We start from the raw sequence: 22,270 nt of genomic DNA, 5'->3' as shown, positions 1-22,270 counted from the left end.
GGAAGCAATTTGGACAAAAAGTCCAAGTTTAGTGGGTTTGGTGGCTAAATTGACTAAAATAGAAATAAAATAAGAAAAAGATGATATCACAATCTCATCTTCTTCACTACCAATGATTTTTTTAGCCATTTTTAAGGGTTTTGAGCTTCAAAAATTTCAGCAACTTGTTCCTCTTGCAAGTAAGTGATTTATATACTTTTTGTTGATGATTTTTACATTTTTGGACCCCTTGAAGCATAAGCTTTCTATTAAGGGGACTATTTTGAAAAATGGTAGAGAGTTTAGGGTTTTTATATGAAATCATATGTGTAATTTTTTGAAATTTTAGGGAAGAATATGAGTATTAGATGTGTAATGAACAACTTTTGTGAAGGGCTTCCTCATGAAAACTCTAATAGGGACTATTTGGCATAAGTTGGAAATTTGTTGATAAATGGGTGAGATAGTGGAAATTTTGGATTGCTATAAGAGTATTAAAGGTTTGTTTAGGCTTTTGATAGGAGGAAATTTAATAAAAATCAATTTTCGAACCTAGGGGTAAAATGGTCATTTTGTAAAAGTCTAGGGGCAAAATAGTCATTTTACCCAAGTATAGATTATTGAGTGCCTAGATTGATAAAGTGATTAAATTTTTGAATTTTTGTTATTATAGATCAAGAAATTCAAACTCCAAACTTAGACCGAGGGAAAGCCAAACAAATTGATTAGACCGACTTGACGCCATATTTTGTAACTGAGGTAAGTTACATGTAAATAATACAACTTCATTGCTATTATATGTGTTTGAATTGATATAGCATAAATTGTTTGTTTGTGGAAATGATTATGAATGGTGAATTTTGAGATAGTAGAACTCCCGTAAGAGCCTTAGGAATAAATCGGATATTCACGCCATGACATTCGGGTAATTTGTGCGCTAGTGTAAGACATGTCTAGGTTATGCATCGACCACATTATGAAAGCCATTGTAAGACCATGTCTGGGACATGGATAAAGGTGTGCATGGGCCGGGCTACCCGGCTCGGCCCGAAAGCCTGCCTGAAAAATGGGAGGGTTTGGGTAAAAATATAAGCCTGAAATATGGGTTTGGGCAAAAAAACGAGGCCCGTTTAAAAAATGGGCTGGGCTCGGGTAAAACTTTTTGGCCTGAGCCAGGCCCGGTCCAGCTTGAATTATATACTAAATATATATATTTTTTATTTTTAATCATATTTACATTTTATTTTCAATTTTAATATAATCACTTTTTATTATATTTTTAATTTGTGTATTATTTTAAGAATTGTTTTAGTATCATTTTTTATTTGTTTCTTATTTTAATATTTGTTTTAAATATATTTGATTTATTATATTTTAAATTTTTTATTTAATGAAATAAGCTAAAAAAATTAATATAGGTCGGGCTGGGCCGGGCTCGGGCTTAACAATTTTATTTTGGGTCGAGCTTGGACAAATTTTTAGGCCCATATTTTGGGCCGAGCCTAGAAAACGGGCCTAAAATTTTGTCTGGGCCCAGCTCGGCCCATGCACACCTCTAGACATGGCATGGGCATTGAAACGAGAGCTAGTGTAAGACATGTCTGGGACATGCGTCGGCCTCGATCTCGATAGTCAGTGTAAGACCATGTCTAGGACTTGGTATCGACTTAATGGATGAGCCAGTGTAAGACCATGTCTGGGACATGGCATCGGCATTACACCTTATGTTTGAGGCTTAATAAATATCCGATAGCATACCAAATGGTTCAACGGTAAGAGTTACAATTTTAGTTAAACAAGAAAAGCATAACCAGGTTGTGAGTGGTACAGGTACCTATTTGAAGTGTATGAGGCGTGAGCTCAATATATATATGCTATGTGAATTGCATTAGTTATTGATGAGTAAGTTGTGCTTATGCCTACTTTAGTACTATAAGCATGCTGATGATGGTAAAGTTGTTTTTTAATTTATTGCATGCAACTTACTAAGCTTTATGCTTACTCCTTCTCTTTTCCAATTTCTTATAGTGTCGCCTAAATAGCTCAAGGACCATCTGACGTTAGAGGCTATGATCACGCTATCATTAGAAGCACTCGGTATAGTCAGATTATTTGTTTTTAAGTATAGCATGTATAGGGCTTAGACTTTAATATTTTGTGTCATTAAAAAATTAGCTAAATGTGTTGGCTTGGGATAAATCCCTTCATTTTGTATAAGGCCATGGATAATGGTCAATACTCACTTTGATTTATAAATAGAAGATGATATTTTCATGGATGAGTAAATTGCACAAATGAAATGTTGTCCATTGTGACTATTTTGGCTATGTGATGTGCCCATGTCTTTGTATAGAGTGATTTTGTGCAGGTTATGTAAGTAAGGGTGGCAAAGAGGCTTGGTAAATAGCCTTATTTTGTCCACACGGATAGGCACACAGGCGTGTGTCTCACACACGGCCAGCCCCATGGGCGTGTTGTCTGGTCATGTGTCCCCATGCACGTAAATTTTGTAAGTCAGTATACATAATAGTAAACACACGGGCAAAGACACGGCCGTGTGTCTCAGCCGTGTGAAGGGCACGGCCTAGTACACGGGCGTGTGTCTTGGCCGTGTGACCTTTAAGGATTGCTAACGCCAAAAACAGAATGTCTAGATTTTTACACACGGGCTAGGACACGAGCATGTCATGGCTGTGTGAAGGATACAGGCCAGGGACACGGACGTGTGCCAAGCCATATGAAAACTCCTGTAGGTGCGAATTTAGAATTAATTCCACACGGGTAGAGGACACAGATGTGTCCCTGTTTTGCTTAGGCCGTGTGAGCCACACGAGCCAATAGCACGACCATGTCGAATCGGTCACATGGGCGTGTTGCCCCTCCTACACGAGCGTGTACCCTTGTGGCTAGTAACATTTTTCAGGGTCCGTGGTAAGACCCGAATCATTCTCGAATGGTTTAAAATGAACGTTTAAAGCCTAGTAGGCCTTTATTATGGAGTTTTTTTTTGTTTTAGAATGGAAAAATTTTAAATTTGACCAGATTTTGGTGATTCGGAAACATGTGAATGTATGCGTTCAAGTTTGGTAACGCCTCGTATTCTGTCCTGGCGTGGGGTACGGGTGTGGGGTGTTACACTAATTACCATTTAAGGACCTTAAGTTTTGAATTCCATAGCTATTTGATCATCATAGCTACTAGAATTCAACTTTCGCATTTTATGCGATTTAGTACTTCTCGTAATTAGGCACTAAATCGATAAAATTTTCATATAAAAATTTTCACACGTCATTACTATCATATTACGGGTCATATGGTAAAATAAAAATAAAATATATTTTGGGTCGGATTTGTGATCCCAAAATCACTGTTCCAATTTCACTGAAAAATGTGTTGTTTCATTTATTACCAAAGTAATTTTGTAATTATCTAATAGAATTATTTATTAACCCAAGTTACGGAAAAAAATCCCAAAATTACGTTTCCAACACCTCTGGCTTTTGAGTCGTTACACCCTTTGCCAGCCCCTAAATTTGCCCCTGGCTAATAAATCAATCATTATATTTTTTTGTTTTAATGGAAAAATGCGAGGTTTAAACTCAAAATATCATTTTCATACGTATTTAAAATTATTCATAAATTTTTATCTACTCTTAAATAAGTGAATATATGCACTTCAACATGCTCGAATTCACGTATTTCATATTTAACTTTTTTATTTCAACAAAAATCTTATTTATTTTTAACATTTAATTTTACAAATATATTTATAACAAATTTTGTTCACCCACGTTATAATTTAGTCCATTTAAGAGAAATACCCACTTATTTGGCAAAATAATGAAAGTACCTAATTAAAAGAAAAGTGATTTAGGATAGGGATTAATTTTGTATTCAACCCTTAGTTATTCAACCCTTAGTTACAACGTTACCCTGCCAGTCTTAAGCGCGTGATAACAAAGACTATTCTTCTTGATATCCCCTATTGAACCTTTGCAGCGTAGCATTCACTCTAACTTACAATCATGACATAATAAAGATAAAAAAACTGATAAAAAAACTGATAGATGACTATTGACTATGACTTGCACAAAAATACATTTGAGCCAAGTGACCAAGCTATGACAATGATAGGTAGTTAATTTGACAAAAATATCCTTTTAATATGAAATTTTTACTTAATTAATCTATATATTATATAAAATTAGTAGCTTTGATAGCCATTAAAAGTTAATAAAGGTAGTATGGTCATTTTAGTTGCGGTTAAATAGTAATTTTTCCACACATCTTTAATCAATTAACTCTTTCATTTTTTTTCTCCTAGTTAAAAAAAAATATATTCTATGAAGTGAAACACATGTAATTAAGCAATTACAAGAAAATTTGATACATTTTAAATAAAATTAGTTTTTATAAAGAGCTCTTAATACATTTTAAATTAGGGGTGAGCATTTGATTGAATCGAATTAAATCGAATGAAAAAATTTCGATTTAATTGAGTTGATGAATCCTATTTTATCGTTCTACCTCGATTTAAAATTTTCTCGAATCGAGTCGAGTGAGATGAAATTCGAATCGAATCGAATCGAATCAAATATATTCATTCGAGTTAAATTAAAAAAAAAATTTGGGTCCTTGTAATCACTGTCACCCACCGTAATCAAATTTATTATTAACTTTCATCCCCTCATAATTTATTTATTAATTTTTTATATACGTGTTAGCTTCTTTGCTTGCTTAGTTGCTTCAATTATCTTCTGATTCTTGTCACTATGTATTTTGAAATTAAAAAATATATTAAATGTAAAAAATGTGATTTTTTAAATAAAAATTATCTTAAAGATAAAATGTGAAATTGATACTAACATAAAATTTTAACATGAAATTTGGGGTGGGGGGGGAGGGGATGGGAAGAGAGTAAAAGTTTTGGGGAAGGTAAAGAGGTTTGAGAGTTTGGGGTAAAAATGTAAAATATGATAGTTTGGTATTCGGTTTATTCAAATTATTTAAGTTATTCGAATTCGAAAACCAAACTCAATTTGAACTCGAAATTCGATTTTTCTTTTAATTTTTTGAGTCGAATCGAGTTTTACTCACTCCTATTTTAAATAATCAATTTTTTTTATAAAGAAATTCATAATACACATTAAATAATTTTATTTTATAAAGAACTCCTCATTTTAAATAAGTTTTATTGTTTTATAAATGAATTTTTTTTCTTTCTCATCTCTCCGAAATGCTAATTTCAATGTTTAGAAATTGGATTAAAAAATTAAATAAATATATTTGCAAAATAATTTTACCTGCATTGACTTGGTTTATGACTAGTTAATATAAATTGTTGTAATAAAATACAAATGAATTGTGTAGGAAATATATGATATTAATTTTTTAAAATCTATACAATGATAGTTAACTATAAAATAACATATGTTAAAAAAAATCTTTAAAATAAATACAAAGAGGTAATTGCACTAAACACTTCAAACAATGACCATCTTTCTAAATGAATTTTCAAACTTCAAAACGTTGTAATTACCTCTCTAAACTATCAATGTTAAATCAACTAGACCCTCTTGTTTTATTGAAACTATTAATTTTACCATTAAATGACATATAAAATCTTATGTGACATAATTTCAAATAAAAATTTTTAAAAAGTAAAATGTTGCCTCATGACTTTTAAAAATTAAAAGGTAAAAATAAAGTAAAACCGAAAAAGAGAGTAGTTTATGTAAAAAGTACGAAAACCTCAAAAACAAGATCCGATGTCTCATTTAATAGTTAAACTAATAATTTTAGTAATGAAAAAACCTTATCAATATAACATTGATAGGTTGAAGATAGAATCAAAATGTTTTAAAATTTGAGAAACAATTTAAAATGAAAATATTTGATGCAATTAACTCAAAATATAAATAACTAAACTTTTAACATATTGCATTACTAATTAACTATTGGTAGATAAATTTATACACAAAAAGTGTATTAATTAAATATAAATCCTATTAAAATATGAAAGCAGTCTTTTATTTCCTTCAAGTAGGTTATTTTTGGAAGATTCTTCCAATAATTTAAATAATTAACACTGTATATTCAATCTGAATTGTAGTTTTTATTTTGATATATATAAATATCCACTTAACTTATTTGTGAGTTTTTATTTTTGCCCATTATAATTAATAATTATTAAATTTATCTTTTAAAAAAAATAATTTTGATGATTATATACCATGAACCTCTATGCCAATTAAAGATATTAGCTACTCAATAGATTTGGATTAGAGAAGATTTCTTTTTGGAATTATGGGAATTCATTAAGAAATTTTTTTGAAACTTTTTCCTAAGCTGGGATTGAGTATTATTCTTTAAAAATTTTGAGTGGCTTATATTTTTTATAGGTTTCATCAATTTATTGATGGTTCATATTTTAAATATTTACTTTTGCCTTATCCATCCTCAAAGTGGATCTCAACCTATAATTGCTATTCGAAACAAAATAATAATTATTCTACTTTTTTTTTTTAACTTGAAAACCATAAATTATTAAGACTTTTGACTATGCCTTTGTTAATTACATCAAATTTAAATAATATATGTTTTATTTTTTTAATATATTTTATTGAAGTTTTAATTGTAATGGTAAAATTGATTTTTCAGATTTTTTATACTTAAATTAGAGCTAATATTTGCATATTGAAACATGTCTAACTCGAAATAACTAGCCAATACTTGAAATCAAATGAATTGAAACATGTCCAACTCGAACTTGAATTGAATTGAAACCTAACTAACCTAAAATCAAAACTGGCCAATACTCGAAATAACTTGAACTGAAATGATTCAAACAAGTAACCCTAAATGACTTAAACTTGAAGCGACCATAATATAAAATTATTTGACCTTATAATGACTCGATCCAAAAATCCTAACCTCAAACCTAAATGACCTAAAATCGAAGTAATACAAACTAGAAATTGACTCAAACTTGAAATGATATAAATCTAAAATTAACTCGAACTAAGACGATTTAAAAATTTTAAAATATGAATTAACTCATCTAAACCGACTCAACTCAACCCTCTTAGTTAAGAGGTATAATTTGTATACTTTTTTTTTATGTTTGAGATAATTATTTCTTTAGATAAGTACTAAATAATACAAAAAAGAATTATTTAAAAATTATGGAAAATTATTAGAATTTTAATATATTTTTATTTTATATTAAAGAACTATTAAAATTATTAAAAATTTAAATTTAGATAATTACTAAAAATTACAAAAATAAAAGTTATAGAACATTATTAAAAATTAATCATATATTTAATATCTATATTATTATTTAAACTCTTAACTGAGTTGGTGTCATGGATCAATCAATCACCAGTCACCAATACAATAAAGAAAATTATGAAAGTACACTTTTACGTATAAATTAATCATACCATTACAATGGTATTTTTGTCTTTTTATACTTTTAATAAAACCAGTAAAAAAATTAAGCATCTATAAAAAATTTTCTTTACCACATTAACCGAAGCTTTCTTTTGATTTTTTTTAATACATTTCAACCTTATTACATAAATTGTTTCACCCACATTGTTTATATATATACTTTTAATAAAACCATTAAAAAATTACATATTATGATATTTGAACCAATGCCATCGACATTTATAAAATCTTTTCTTTACCATATCAACTAAAGCTTTATTTTAATATTGTTATACATTTCAATGTTATTACACAAATTGTTTCACCCACATTATTTATATAGATTGATAATACTGTTGATTGAGTTGGTTTCACAAGTTAAGGCTTGCATATGATTTTACATGTTTATTATTTAACTAAAATTTTAAAATATTGTATTTTTAGTTGCAATAATTAACATAAAATAATAATTCTTATTTGAATTATTAAATATAGTTAAAATATATTAACTTATCAATTCAAATATTATAATAGAAAATTTGCAAATTATAATTAAAATATGTTTAACATATTCAACGTACAATATAATTTTACTTAATGTAATTAATGTAAAGTAACATTATTCAAAATTATAACTAATTAACATAATTAGCTCTAATATTAATTAAGTGATAATTAAGATGCTTAGAATACTATGCAAGTAATAACTCTATTTTACATAAATAAAATTAGCACAACTTCTTTTTCTCATAAAAAATTTAATTGATAATTGTAATTTAAATTATATCACTATTTCAAAATTAGCATAACTTTTTTAACTAATAATTTCAAATTAAATTATAATTATTTTTAAATATGTAATTATCACAACTTATATTAAATTATAAATATTTTTAAATGTATAATTATTAATACTTCTAATTTACTTCAACTTTTATTCTTTTAAATAGGGGTGAGCGTTCGATCAAATCAAATGAAAAAATTTTGAGTTAATCGAGTTAACGAATTCTAGTTATCACCCTAACTCGATTTGAAATTTTCTCGAATCGAGCCGAGTGAGATGGAATTCAATCGAATCGAGTCGAATGAGATGTAATTCAATCGAATCGAATCAAATATATTTGTTCGAGTTAAATTTAAAAAAAATGATTTTGAGTCCTTGTAATCATAGTCACCCAGCGTAATCAAATTTGCCCACTGTAATCAAATTTGTTATTAACTTTCATCCCCTCATAATTTATTTATTAATCTTTTATATACGGGTTAGCTTCTTTGCTTGCTTAGCTATTTCAATTATCTTTTGATTCTTGTCACTATGTATTTTGAAATTAAAAAATATATTAAATGTAAAAAATGTGATTTTTTAAATAAAATTTATCTTAAAGATAAAATGTGAAATTGATACTAATGTAAAATTTTAACACTAATATTTTATAGCATAATTACTAATTCAATTTTAACAAAAATTTATAAAGATTCAATAATATAAATAGTACAAAATGTAAAATTTAATTTACTAATATAATTAGTAGATATAAATAAAATTATTACTATTTAGGTTTAGGGATTTTTGTTTGGATGATTTTAATTTTTGATTTGAGGGTAAAAGGTGAGAAGTAAAAGTTTAGGAGGAAAATAAAAAAAAATTGGGGGTTGAGGGAGTAAAATTTTGGGGAGGAGAATATTAAAAAAATTTGGGGTGGGGGGTGGGTTTGGGGTAGAAGGGGGGTGGAATGGGAGGGGAGTAAACGTTTTGGGAGAAAATAAAAAGTTTTGGGGGTTGAAGGAGTAAAATTTTGGGGGGAAATATTAAAAAAAAGGGGGGGGAGGGGATGAGTTTGGGTAGAAGGGGGTGGGATGGGAGAGGAATAAAAGTTTTGGTGGAAAAGTGGGAGGGAGTAAAAATTTTGGAGGAAAGTAAATAGATTTGGGAATTTGGGGTAAAAAATGCAAAATATTATAGTTTGGTATTTGATTTATTCGAATTCGAAAATTAAACTCGATTCGAATTTGAAATTCAAAAAAAATTGAGTTGACTCGAATAATTTGATTAATTCAAATAACTTGATTCGTTTAACTCGAAATTTGATTTCTATTTTTATTTTTTCGAGTCAAATCGAGTTTTACTCACCCCTACTTTTAAACATGATTTTAGCAATATGAAGGAAAGTAAATAATATTCTAGTCAATTCAAAAAAAATTTTAAACCCATGATTTTATATATATTATGTAATACCCCTAACCCGTATCCGTCGCCGGAATAGGGTTACGAGGCATTACCAATAAATCACAATATAAATCATATATTTCTCACACATAAATCTATTTTCACATAAACATCAATCAAATATAATTACAATATCCCTTATAAGGCTCTACGAGACCTTAAAACATACTTGGAAGAGGTTCCGGACTAAACTGATAACATCTGAAAACTTTGGGAAACTTAGAAAATTTTCATGCATACATGGTTCATACGCCTGTGTGAACAGGCCGTATGCCTCACACAGCCACCAAACACGCTCGTGTCACAGGCCATGTGGAAACAAGGCATACATACTGACTTGCATCATATGGCCGGAGACACATCTGTGTGCCATGACTATGTAAAATCTGGAGGGTATACTGACTTGAAAGCAGCATCGAATAGGAAAAAGTCATATGCTGATTTGAAAAGAAAAGAGATTGAGTTTCAAGTCGGAGATAAGGTATTCTTGAAAGTGTTTCCATGGAAAAAAGTTTTGAGATTTGGCCGGAAAGGCAAATTGAGCCTGCGGTTTATTGGACCATATGAGATTACCGAAAGAGTTAGACTATTAGCCTACTGGTTAGAGTTGCCATCTGAATTGGAAAAGATTCATGATGTATTCCATGTGTCCATGCTGCGTAGATATAGATCAAACCCCTCTCATGTGATTTCACCAATGGAAGTTGAGATTAGACAAGATATGACTTATGGTGAATATGTAACACCCCCAAACTCGGCCTAGACGTTATGGCCGAATCTGGTGGCGTCACATGTGAGTGCTTTTTAGAGAAACCTTAGCAAGTTAAAAATTGTCCAATTTGTTATCTTTACTTAAGTCGTGAAATCCCTATTCCAAATATTAAGTGAAAACATTTCATTAATGCGGAAGCTAAAACATTATTTGGAAAGCAATTATACGAACTCATAAGTTAAGTTTTCAAAACGTATTTATTGTGTCGCCGTTTGTAAATCAATAAACTTAACAATTTAAAACCCCGTAATAAACCCAAAAACAACTCGAGTCCGATTACATAATCAATCCCAAAAACAACTTTTAAAGTAAAATAGGGAAAAATAAATGCTACTCATAAAACATTAATGGTCTACCAGTGGTCACCATCGAGCCCTCCGTCGCACTGATCCATCTACTGTTGAGGATTACCTGACAGATAAAATCAAAAAAGGGGGTGAGTTTTCAGAAACTCAGTGTGTACATCCCCACATAGCATACATACAAAAAGGTAACAGAATACAAATATTTCGGCCTTAGCCATACAAATATCACATGCATAACAGATCAGACATCAGAAAACATGCCCACCAACCCTGCACACCATCTCCGTCCAACCCAACACACCATGTGGGGATAGAATTGACTCACCCAACCCTACACACCAAGTATGGGAATTTAATCAACCCATCCAACCCTACACACCAACTGGTACCGTAAAACAGTCCATAGCAGGTGTATATATATATACAGCATCACTGCCAGATAACAGGCTAATCGCCTCTCAGACTTCCTTCTCTTCACAACAATCCCAACCCAATGCAATGCATCATAAATATCATGGCATGCTATTATGAAGATAGTAGATCATATCAACATCATGTCAGAGCAGATATACAGAATCAGACAGATACACATGCTTATATTAACATACTTTTCAGTAATCAATCAGAGTGTGGAGACTAAGTAACACTTACCGCCCCTACAGTTAGGTCACAGTCGACTTAGGCGACCCATGCAACCTTACAGAACATTTCAACAAAATAGGGCTCACACGCCTGTGTGCCCTACCCGTGTGGACCTACACGCTCGTGTGGCCCATACAGCCCAAATTGGCTTTGTCCGTGTGGATCACACGGCCTGGCCCAGAATATCACATGCCTGTGTGGTTCACCCGTGTGACCCACACACCTGTGTGGTCTACACGGCCCTAATGGTCGAGCCCGTGCCTCGCACACGGCCTCGCCAGCTCACACACACGTGTCCGTCACGCTCGTGTGGTGGGCGCACGACCTGGCTCGTCAATCACATGCCCGTGTCTCGCGATGCAGGCTACCACACAGGCAGTCCACATACACGTGTGGCGTCAACAGGCCACTTTTCGGCTTTCATTAAAACTCGTTTTCTGCGTAATCGAATTACACACCTGGTTCGTTTTCGCTGCTAATCCAACCACGAGCACTCCAAAGCCTTCAACAAATAAAGGTGATTCCTCGCTGTTTAGAACCCCGATTAATGACCCATAGAACCTTAAATATCCTCGAATCGATAGAACCGCTAGCAATACTCCCAAGCTTATCGAAAAAAAAGAAAAACGAAGGAGAGAGGGAAAAAGAAAAGTGAATTTTTGTAGTAAGAGAAATTAGGGAAAAAGAGAAGAAGGATAAGAAAAGTTTTGTTAAAATAAGGAAATAATCCCTAATTTTCCCTAAAACCCTCAACTCAGAATTTTAATAAAACCCAACACTTAACCAATACTTGCAGCAAAATAATTCCAAAGCCACTGCAAGGATTCGAACTCAGGACCTTTAGCAGACTGACACTCCTCTTAGCTATTAGACCAGCAGACCCATTCTGTTAAGTTTTTGCCAACAATTCCTTAAAATCCCACTGACCTAAAGTCGGGCTTTATTCAAATAAAAACCAAAATTTAGCCCAAGTTAAAACTTGAACTTGAGACCTCCCAAACACACCCTAGAGCACTTAATCACTTCAACCAATACTTTTAAAGCCAAAAATAACCCAAAGCAAAAGTTCCAATATTTTCATGACCAACAAACACAAAAGCCGAAATTATAGAAATTTGGGGCGTTACAGAATAATCGGTTAAGATTTTGGCTCGAGAAGTCAAACAGTTAAGGAACAAGAATATAGCCTTGGTGAAAGTTTTATGGCATAGACACGGAGTGGAAGAGGCCATGTGGGAACCTGAAGAAGCCATGAGAAGTCAATATCCGAACCTATTTATTGGTAAGACTTTCAAGGACGAAAGTCCCTAAGGGGGGAGAAATGTAACATCCCAAAATTGGGCTTAGTCGGAATAGTGGTTTCGGGACCACAAATCTGAAGTTAAAATATTTGTCTTATGGTTATTATAAGGTCTAGGATATGAAAATGAGCATGTGTCAAAATTTCATGAAGAAATTCTAAGTATAAGGTGTCTAATTGGAAATTAGGGACCAAATTGAATAAATTGCAAAACTTGGGTTCTAGAAGCAGTTTGTATGAAATTGCTTTGAATTATAAATTATAAGGTCTTAAAGAGTAATTTTCCCAATTTTTAAGTTTTTGGACAAAAATGGGCATGCATGGAAAACTTTGAAAGTTTGGTAAGGAAGGGCATTTTGGTCATTTGGTAATAAATGACATAAAAAGGGAAAAAGAAAGCTAAAATCAACCATCTTCTTCCCCATAGTTGCTGAAATTTCAAGGGTCTCATAAGCTAGGGTTTTTAACATTTTCAAGCTCAATAGTAAGTACTCCCTAACCCCTTTTTTAATGTTTTTTTGTATTTTTTAGATCCTCGTAACATGCTCTCTCTATTTCTACCCATATTTCAAGTTAGGGTTCATGTTAGAAATTTGACCCATGCATGAGATGATTATTCTTTGATGATTTATGGAGGATTATGAAAGTTAGATGTTAGATAAACATATTTTACTAAGTGATTTTTCATGAAAACACCTAAAAAGGGAACCTATTTGAAAAAGGTATAAAATGTGTGGTAAAAATGTGAAATAGAGGAAACTGTGGGCTGGCATGAGCTTAGTATACATTCAGCTAGGCTTGGGTAACTTAGAAGTTTCATGCATTTCATTATACGAGCCTAGGGACTAATTTGTAAAAGTGTGAAAGGTTAGGGGCAAAATGGTCATTTTACCCTAGAATAAAATTTAGGCCTGAAATGAATAGTGTGGTGTATTAATAATTCATTGTTGCTTATTAGACCCCGAGAGACCAATTCCGGAGGTCGATCGAGGAAAGCAAAAGGTTTCGGAGTAACCAAAATTCGAACCCGAAACATCTTCCAGGTAAGTTCGCGTAACTCGAAAGTAAACTATATTAAATACATTAAAAATGTATGTTCATGTATGAATTATAATAGTGATATTCAATGTATGGTAATTCATGAAAAATTGATGTTATGAGAAAATGTCCCGGTTGAATGAAAAGGATATCTGATAAATTTTTTGAAAAAGAATTGACGGTAAAAGGATCTATCCCGGACTAGTGTTCCTAAAGTGATCTAGCTTCCTGAAGAATATGTGTGCATTATGGATTTAGCCTAGACGGGTAATCCAGTTAGGGTTTGAATTTAGCCTGGACTGGTAATTCAGATCCGAGCTCATTAGAGTACATGTCTTTGTAAGGGATTTAGCTTGGACTTGTAATCCCGACATTTAGTCTATGAGTTTATACTACGGGGGATTTAGCCTGGACTGGTAATCCCACTGTAAGAGCGAGGTTCGTAGGAGTGCGTACTTAAAATGATCACTTGCATGATTTAACGGTAAATGGGATATCCATCGAGATTCTGAGAAAATTCAACGGGATTAAAATAAGAAATGGAAATAGAAATGTTTGAATTGATAAGCTCATCTAAGACTAATGTTATAATGCGTTGGCATGAGACTAACTTGATGGTTGAGTGTATGTGATAGGGAAATTATACTATGCATGTTTGGCATGAATATCTTTTATGGTTGTATGATAAATAACCGGTAAGTTTACCTTCCTGTTATCTGGAATTACTAAGCATGTTAATGCTTACCCCATTTCATTTCCCTTATCTTATAGGGCTCACGGACTCGTAAAGATTAGAAGATGGTTGGAGCATCGATCACATTATCAACTTGTCTTGCCTTGGTATATAGAAACTTTTATTTTGTTATAATGGCATGTATAGGGTTTTTGGTCATTTTGTTATATGTGTCATTTGGCTAGCCAATGTAATGGCTTGACTGATATACTTAATCATTTTGTATTTGGCCATGAGATATGGCTCATTTTGATGTAGGTTGTAAACCTACTAATTGTGTATGTTTATGCTCGAATGTTTCATGTGATGATTAAATGTGATATATCATGAATGGACATGTCAAATGTGGCCAAATCACTTGGGAATGATTTAGATCATAATTGGCATAAATTATAAAATGAGCCAAATGATAAAATGTGATTGTTGAATGATAACCCTAACACAAAAGGGTAATATCAATATAGGATTAGAAGGGACATGAAGCAACATGCATGACCTTGGCTATTGAGGTTTTAAGGGTGCAATTATACCATGATAGATGTCCAAGGAGTTTATAGGTGTGTATGGATGATTGAGGTGACCAAAGGCTTGGAAAATAGCCTCCAAAAAGGGTCTACATGAGTAGACACACGGGCATGTGTCTAGGCCGTGTGTGACACACAGTCAGCCCCGTGGGCGTGTTGTACCCCTGCACCTAAAATTTTTAGGTCATTATGCATGGTAGTAAACACACGGGCAGAGACATGGCCGTGTATCTCAACCGCGTGGAGGACACGGCCTAACACACGAGCATGTGTCTTGGCTGTGTGCCCCTAAATGAATGATGACGTTATAAACAGAATGTCCAAGTTTTTGGACACGGGCTACGACACGAGTGTGTCTAAGCCGTGTGAGGGACACAGGCCAGGAACACGGGCGTGTGCTCATCCGTGTGAAAACCCCTGTAGGTTCGAAATGAAAAATAAATTTAAATAATTTCACACGGGTAAAGGACACGGGCGTGTCCTAAGCACACGGGCATGTGCATTGCCTCCACATGGGCGTGTAAGGCTTAAACATGAAACTTTTTCTGAAATTTTCTTAAGTTCTCAGTTTAGTATCGGACCACTTTTAACGCATGTTTTGGACCTCGTAGGTCCATATTAGGGACAATATGATTTTGTTTGATTTGTTTTAATTTGGAATGAAATTTTATAACCCGTTTTTCTTGGAATGTTCATGCTTTTGTACAGTAATGCCTCGTACCTTGTCCTGGTCTCGGGTACGGGTAAGGGTTGTTACACTAAGTCATATACCAATTCATCAATATTTTCCAAACAATATGGCATCCAAACATTAAACACTTAGCCAACCAAAAATATCATTTCCAATCATGCCATTATACATCATCAACAACTAGTCATTTGTGCATATCAAAATCCATACCAAGATTACCAACATCAACATTATGATCAAGCCAACTCACATGGCTAAATCCACAACTCGAAATATACCATAATGACACTAGCCTATACATGCCATATACCATATTTACAAAGCTTGAAAAGTACCACTAAGTGATTGATAGTGTGATGACGATTCCCAACGATTCCCGAGTCCGAGCTAGTTTCGATTATCTATAAAACAAAGAAAGAATTCACCAAGTAGGCTTTAAAAGCTTAGTAAGCCCGTATGATATAAACTTAACTAAATACAATTACCATTTCATCAAATTAAACACATGACATGAAATTTAAGATTTCTAACAGACCTTTCACATGCTTATTCATAAGCTTATATACAAACTTTGAAACTTCTTCGATTTTTAAGCTCATGACATTCATGTACATACCTGTACCAATCCATAACAAGTTCATACATTCACGAAATACCATCGCGTACTTGATGTCTCGCACACTAAGTGCCATAATCAATGTCTCGCACACTAAGTGCCAAATTTAGCTGAAGCTATATTGAACCGCACACTAAGTGCCAAATTTAGTTGATATGTCGTTAAACATAACGATGATCACATATATATAATTTATATGATATCAAAGCATTAAAAATATAAGTATAACAATGCTAAATTACATACGAACTTACCTCGGATGTCAAAACAGCGAATCGAGTCGATTAGTCGATAACTTTATCCTTTCCCCGATCTAAGTCCGTATTTCACTTTTCTTGGTCTAAATGTATTCAAAATTAACTCATTATTCATCAAATCATTCAATTTAGTCCACAAACTCATATTTGGACATTTTTATACTTTAGCCCCTAAAGTTCCACATTTAATCAATTTAGTCCTTATTTCACAAATATGCAAACTTCACACAATTCAATTTAAAAACATGCTTGGCGAATTTCATAGGGAGCCCTAGCAGCCCTAAACTTTCATTGATTTCACATTTAAATTCCTCAATTTTCACATTTCACAATTTAATCCCTATTTGACATTTTTGTCAAAAATCACTTTATAAAACTATTAAATCTATCAAAAAATAATCATTTTTCATTACCAAACATTCAAAAGCTCAAGCATTCATCAATGAAATTTCACAAATTTATCAACACTTTCAAAAATTAAAGAATGGGCTAGCTAGAACACGAAGCAACGATCAAAAAAACGTAAAAATCATCAAAAATGGAACTAAAATCACTTACCAATTTGATCCCAAAGTGACCAAACCCTAGATGCAAAATAGTGGCTTCTTCCTTTTGAGTGTTCGGTTGATGATGAAGAACATAAAAAGATGATATAAAATTTTTATCATTTAATTATGTATTATTAACTAAATTACAAAATTATCCTTATTCATAAACCATTTTAATGCCTTATTATAAGTCCGTATATGTCCATTAACCTTATCAATGGCATAATAACATCATAAGGCCCCTTGGTTTAATAAACCATAGCAAATAGGCATTTTAACTTATAGCATGCAACTTTTACATTTTACGCGATTAAGTCATTTTTCTCAAATTGAGCTATTAAACGATAAAGTTAGATCACAAAATTTTCACACATATATATTCACATGCTATAAACACCAAAAATAATTTTCCAACCTCAGATTTGTGGTTTCGAAACCACTGTTTTGATTTAGTTAAAACTAGGCTATTACATATTATATTAAATTCTTATGTATTTATATATTTTTAAACTTATATCTATTTATTTTATGTATTTATATATTTTTAAATCTATATTTTTAATTTTTTTAAAAATAATTTTAGTTTTTTTAATTTTCATATAGAAATAAAGTGAAATTAATAGAAATTATAAAATTTAAAGACTAAATTTATTATTATATCAATTAAAAGTGTGTTATATTGTTGTTTTTCTTACCTCTTAATGGTTGAGTGATAAAAAAACAATCTCAAATACATAATGACCAAATTTAAAACTTTGAAGTTGAATAAGTAAAGCAAAAAACCTATGCATAATTGGGTGACTGCTTGTAGTTTATCTTAGATTATGAGACCTTTTAGTACTTGGTATTCATATTGAATCGTAATTAAAATCAGAATCTAGTGAATTCAATCAACTAAATAGGCAAAGCTCTACAAACCTTTATTTTAATCAACAAAACTCAAATTCATCCAACCCAATTTAAAAATCATCTTTATTGGATTTAAAACATTTAACCAAGTCTTCAAAAGGCTGAAATTGGATTTAAAACATAGACACATTCAGGTCTACAAAAATATATATAGAGACACAAAATGGGCTTGTTGATCCTGATTGGCAAGCAGCCTAAGAGCCTTGAAAATAAGGAAATATAAACTTGGACCAGTACGTTCTGTATTCAAACAAAGGCCCAGCAAAAAAGAAAAAGAAATTGAGAAACTTGGAAAAGCTTCAAAGCACATTTTCAGTATGCCTATTCGGCTCTAAACACCCCCTTGTGATTATTTATTTACAACAAGTCGCTTAGAAACATAAAACTTGCAAATACAAGCAGGGGAAGGCAAATTAGAGCTGGGGTAAATCCTTAAATAGTCGCCCCTTGAAGATGATCATCTCATTGATGGACTTCTTCACCATTAACCTCCCGAGATAAAGGATTTTGGAGACGTCAAATCATCATCCGAATTCGACTCCCACAGGTTTAACCGAATCCCATTTTCATTTGGGGTATTGAAATAATTTTGGCTTATTTGCCAATTACTACAATCGGCTTGCATTTCATTTGGGACATATCCCTCAAACGAACCATGAGTCAAATACGCATTTTCTTGAAATGATCTCATCGTGGCATTTTGTTGATTACGATATTGATCCAACATGTCATCACCTGTACAAAATTTTCATGTAAAATATTACTACTATGCCAAAAAATGGGTCTCTTTTACGTTAGTTGTTTGAAAAGGAATTACCTTGTGTGAGCAAGCCAATCTCATTAGAAATTCCTTCTATTTCTTTCAAGGAAGACCAATTTACATAAGCTTGTCTGACCAAATCTTCAACATATGACTGAAATTGCAATTGCCATGCACAAAAAAAAAATCATTATTAGACACTTGCAACAATATATATATATTTGAACTTAGAATTAAACTTACTCTGTTGATACTACTTAGGGTTTGTATAGGATATGTAGTCCCATTAATCTCTGCTTTCACAAGTTGACAAATGGGGTTTAAGAAGATTCTGTAATTAGTGCCTTGAAAAACATAGTATTTATTGCCCATAACACAAGTTTTGGCATGCTTGATTGTGACCTCCCACATTTTCTCAGACATTCCAGGCCCTAAAATCTGTTCAACATCATTGAAAAAAACCAATTAACATTTAATGATTTTTATCGTCAGATGGATCCATCCAATTTAAACAAGATTCATCATATCAAATGTAAATTGTTACCTTTCTAAGCTTGGGTGGATCAACTACCGACATTTTCAAGAAATCTTGGACAGTGTTAACCCCCTCATATGCTAGCTTTTTGTGGAATGCTCCATCCTTACCAATCTTTTCTAGCCGCCAAACTTCATCTCCCAACATTGGTGGGTGATGTTTCTTGTACACTTCAATTAACATAGAATTTGTGTTAGATTATTACAAGTAAATCAAATTGATTAAAGGTAAAATAATAAAAACAAAATATTTTATATATGAAGTAAAAGTATAATGAGATTCTTGTACTATAGTCAGATAGCATTTTTGTCTCATTTGCTAAAAAAAAAGAGTAAACTAGTTTTTATATATTAAATCAAAGAGTAAATTGATTCTTTTATTAATAATTTATGTCTATTTTTATTGTTAAAAACCGATCCATACATATTAACATGAAAGTGTACATGACATATCACATATAATTATTTAGTTATTCTGTCGATCATGCTAGTTTTAAACAATAAAAATAGAAAGAAAATTTTTAATCTTTAATCCAATTTACAAAATTAATTATCTCTTTTTTAAATTAAATATATATATAATTTAATTTGTAGGACGTTATTCCTTTTACCAAACTTAAAAAAGCAAAAGTAGTGCAGCCCTTTTTGACTGAAAATGATTTGTATGGCTCTAAATCACGAAAAGGAAATACCCTTATCCAAATGGATTAATACCAAAAAAGAAAAAAAAGTGAAATATTTTGCAATAATAAATAGCTTTATTATTATTATTTTATTCTATTAAATTGACAAAGCCGGCCAGATAAAGGCATAAGATCCCAAATCCTAAATAGATTTTTTAAACATGGGAAATATGAAATAATATTTATAATTAATTTTCTTTTTTATTCAATGATTAAAAAAAGGGTTGGTCTAGCAGTGTAGTTTGGTTAAGGCAAGGATGGGCTAGTTCAATATTTTAAAGCTATATTATATAACCAAATCTATTAAAGAAAGAGAATAAAAAGATTTTAAATCAACAAATTGATAATATATTATAGTTTATGTTGGTCAGATGCAAAGTACAAGAGCTAGTAACACAAGGAGGGAAATATAAAACGAAACATTTATATGGATTGGCTTGTTGATAAATAAAAATTAATCAAGATATTAAGCTACTTGACTTTTAAAAATTAGCATCATTAAGAATGGATACTTACATTCGCCACGATGGTCTTTAACAACAAAAGCTTCAGTCATGGCTTCACGAATGCGACCACCTTGGAAACTCCCTTGTGCAACTTTTGCCCCGATTCGGAATTTCCGACTCCGAATCCAGCTCGAGTTGTCGGTAAATTCGATATCCCCGATCGAAGCTACCCCGTCTCTCACTGTGACAGATAACTCTCCGGTGAGCAAGGGTCGTTTCCCAGTCCTCTCCCGCACGATGTTTCTGTCAAATTCTTCACTAGTAAAGTTGTCACGGTCCCCCGACGGAAAGTCGCCGTCCAGAACCACGATATCAACCTTAATTGGGTTCGGGAGAAGCACCGGCGCCCTTTGGTCACCCCTTGTATCCACCAAAGCGACTTGAAGTTGGTTGCTTTCTTCATCAATGATCTTGCTTCCGGTAAAGATGGGCAAGGTAAGGGCTTTGGGGAAAATCAGTTTAAGGGTTGATGGTTCGGGTTCCGCCGCTTGGATTCGTAGCGACGGAGATCGGGTGAAGGATCGGAGCCGGTCACCAATACTGCGCTCCACTTCCTCATTCACCTGAAAAATCCGTACCGGTAAGGGTAGTTTAGTTTTATGAGGAAATGTTTATGCATGAATGTGAAAATTTAGAGAGTAAAATGGATGGAGATATGGTTATTAAAAGAAACCATACCACTCTTCTAAGGACAGGTTCCAAGGCAGTATACAAGTAATTCACCATAACCGCTTGCCCAATCACTCTGTTAAAAAGCAAAAGGAAATTAGCTTTGATGAAACAAGAGGTGCTTGCATTAATGGCAAAAGCTTGAGCATAGAAAATAAACAACAAAAAGTAGTAATAAAAACAAATAGAGCATTTATTGAAGGTTTGAAAACATTACGAAGCAAAAGAAGGTTTAGGTCTCATCCGTTTCTCCTTTGGCTCATCTGTGTCGGAACAAGATTCATTAAGAAGCCGTTTGCCCGCCATTTTCAAAGATTCAAGGACCAAAACACACACACACACACAAAAAAAAACCTAACAGATCATAACTAAAGAAAAAGATAGGGATTTTGAGAATATAAATACATGTCAATAATAATAAAAAGAAGGTTCTTGGAATGTTGGTGGAAACAACTGAGTAACAGCCCCGGAGCAACCAAGGTATTTGTCTCATGTTATGACTTTTGGACATCTAACTCTGCTTTTAAGTCAACTATTTCTATTTATTATTACATTGATATATAAAAATGAGTTAAAACGACATCTCCAATCATATCTATGCCCTTAGATGTTGATCCAACGGTTAATACAAGTAGAACTTGGATTATGTTGATAAAAAGAAAAAAAACAAAGGTTTGTGACAAATGAATAGAGATATATAAAATAATATTATTTTGTTTAGACTACTTTTAAGAGGGAAAATAGTTTGGGAAAAGATCACCAAGTCCACAAATGCCTCATTTCTTAGAAGTGTCTGCTTTTGTGTAGGCCCTTGCCTTAGTCATCAAATCTTTTCTTTTCTCTTTTTTGATAATTCAACGGTTTTCTTTTTTTGCATTATTTTAGTTATTATATTTGTGTCATTCTTCAAGTAAAACTGTCCTGCTTGCAATTATATAATCATCCTTTTTTGCTTGGGATTACGGTACATTTCAACGTGACCGGCCGAGTTCTGGTTTTAAAAAATTTTCAACTACATGTTTATTGTTGGGTTGTATCAATCAACTAGATAGATTGCCTGACAAACTGAGGCATTATTAATGGATTCAAACCATTTAACTTAAAAATTTGGAAAAAAAAATTATGAAGATTTTCCTTAGCGTA

At 32.3% G+C, this 22,270-nt stretch overlaps 1 protein-coding gene across 1 annotated transcript; it reads right to left on the bottom strand.

Moving 5' to 3' along the window:
• Positions 1-18,014: 18,014 nt before the first annotated feature.
• LOC107888771 (protein SAR DEFICIENT 1) lies at positions 18,015-21,661 on the bottom strand. Its single transcript, XM_016812973.2, has 7 exons — positions 21,345-21,661; positions 21,137-21,203; positions 20,469-21,021; positions 19,280-19,440; positions 18,979-19,173; positions 18,793-18,889; positions 18,015-18,710 (listed from the first exon to the last, which is right to left on the bottom strand). The coding sequence occupies exons 1-7, from the start codon at positions 21,431-21,433 to the stop codon at positions 18,460-18,462; spliced, it is 1,413 nt and encodes a 470-aa protein (XP_016668462.1). The 5' UTR covers positions 21,434-21,661; the 3' UTR covers positions 18,015-18,459.
• Positions 21,662-22,270: the final 609 nt, after the last annotated feature.

Source organism: Gossypium hirsutum, chromosome A09 (assembly GCF_007990345.1).
Source record: "Gossypium hirsutum isolate 1008001.06 chromosome A09, Gossypium_hirsutum_v2.1, whole genome shotgun sequence".
NCBI lineage: Eukaryota > Viridiplantae > Streptophyta > Magnoliopsida > Malvales > Malvaceae > Gossypium > Gossypium hirsutum.
The sequence above is the reverse complement of the archived record's forward strand: the minus strand, read 5'-3'. Positions and strand labels throughout refer to the sequence as shown.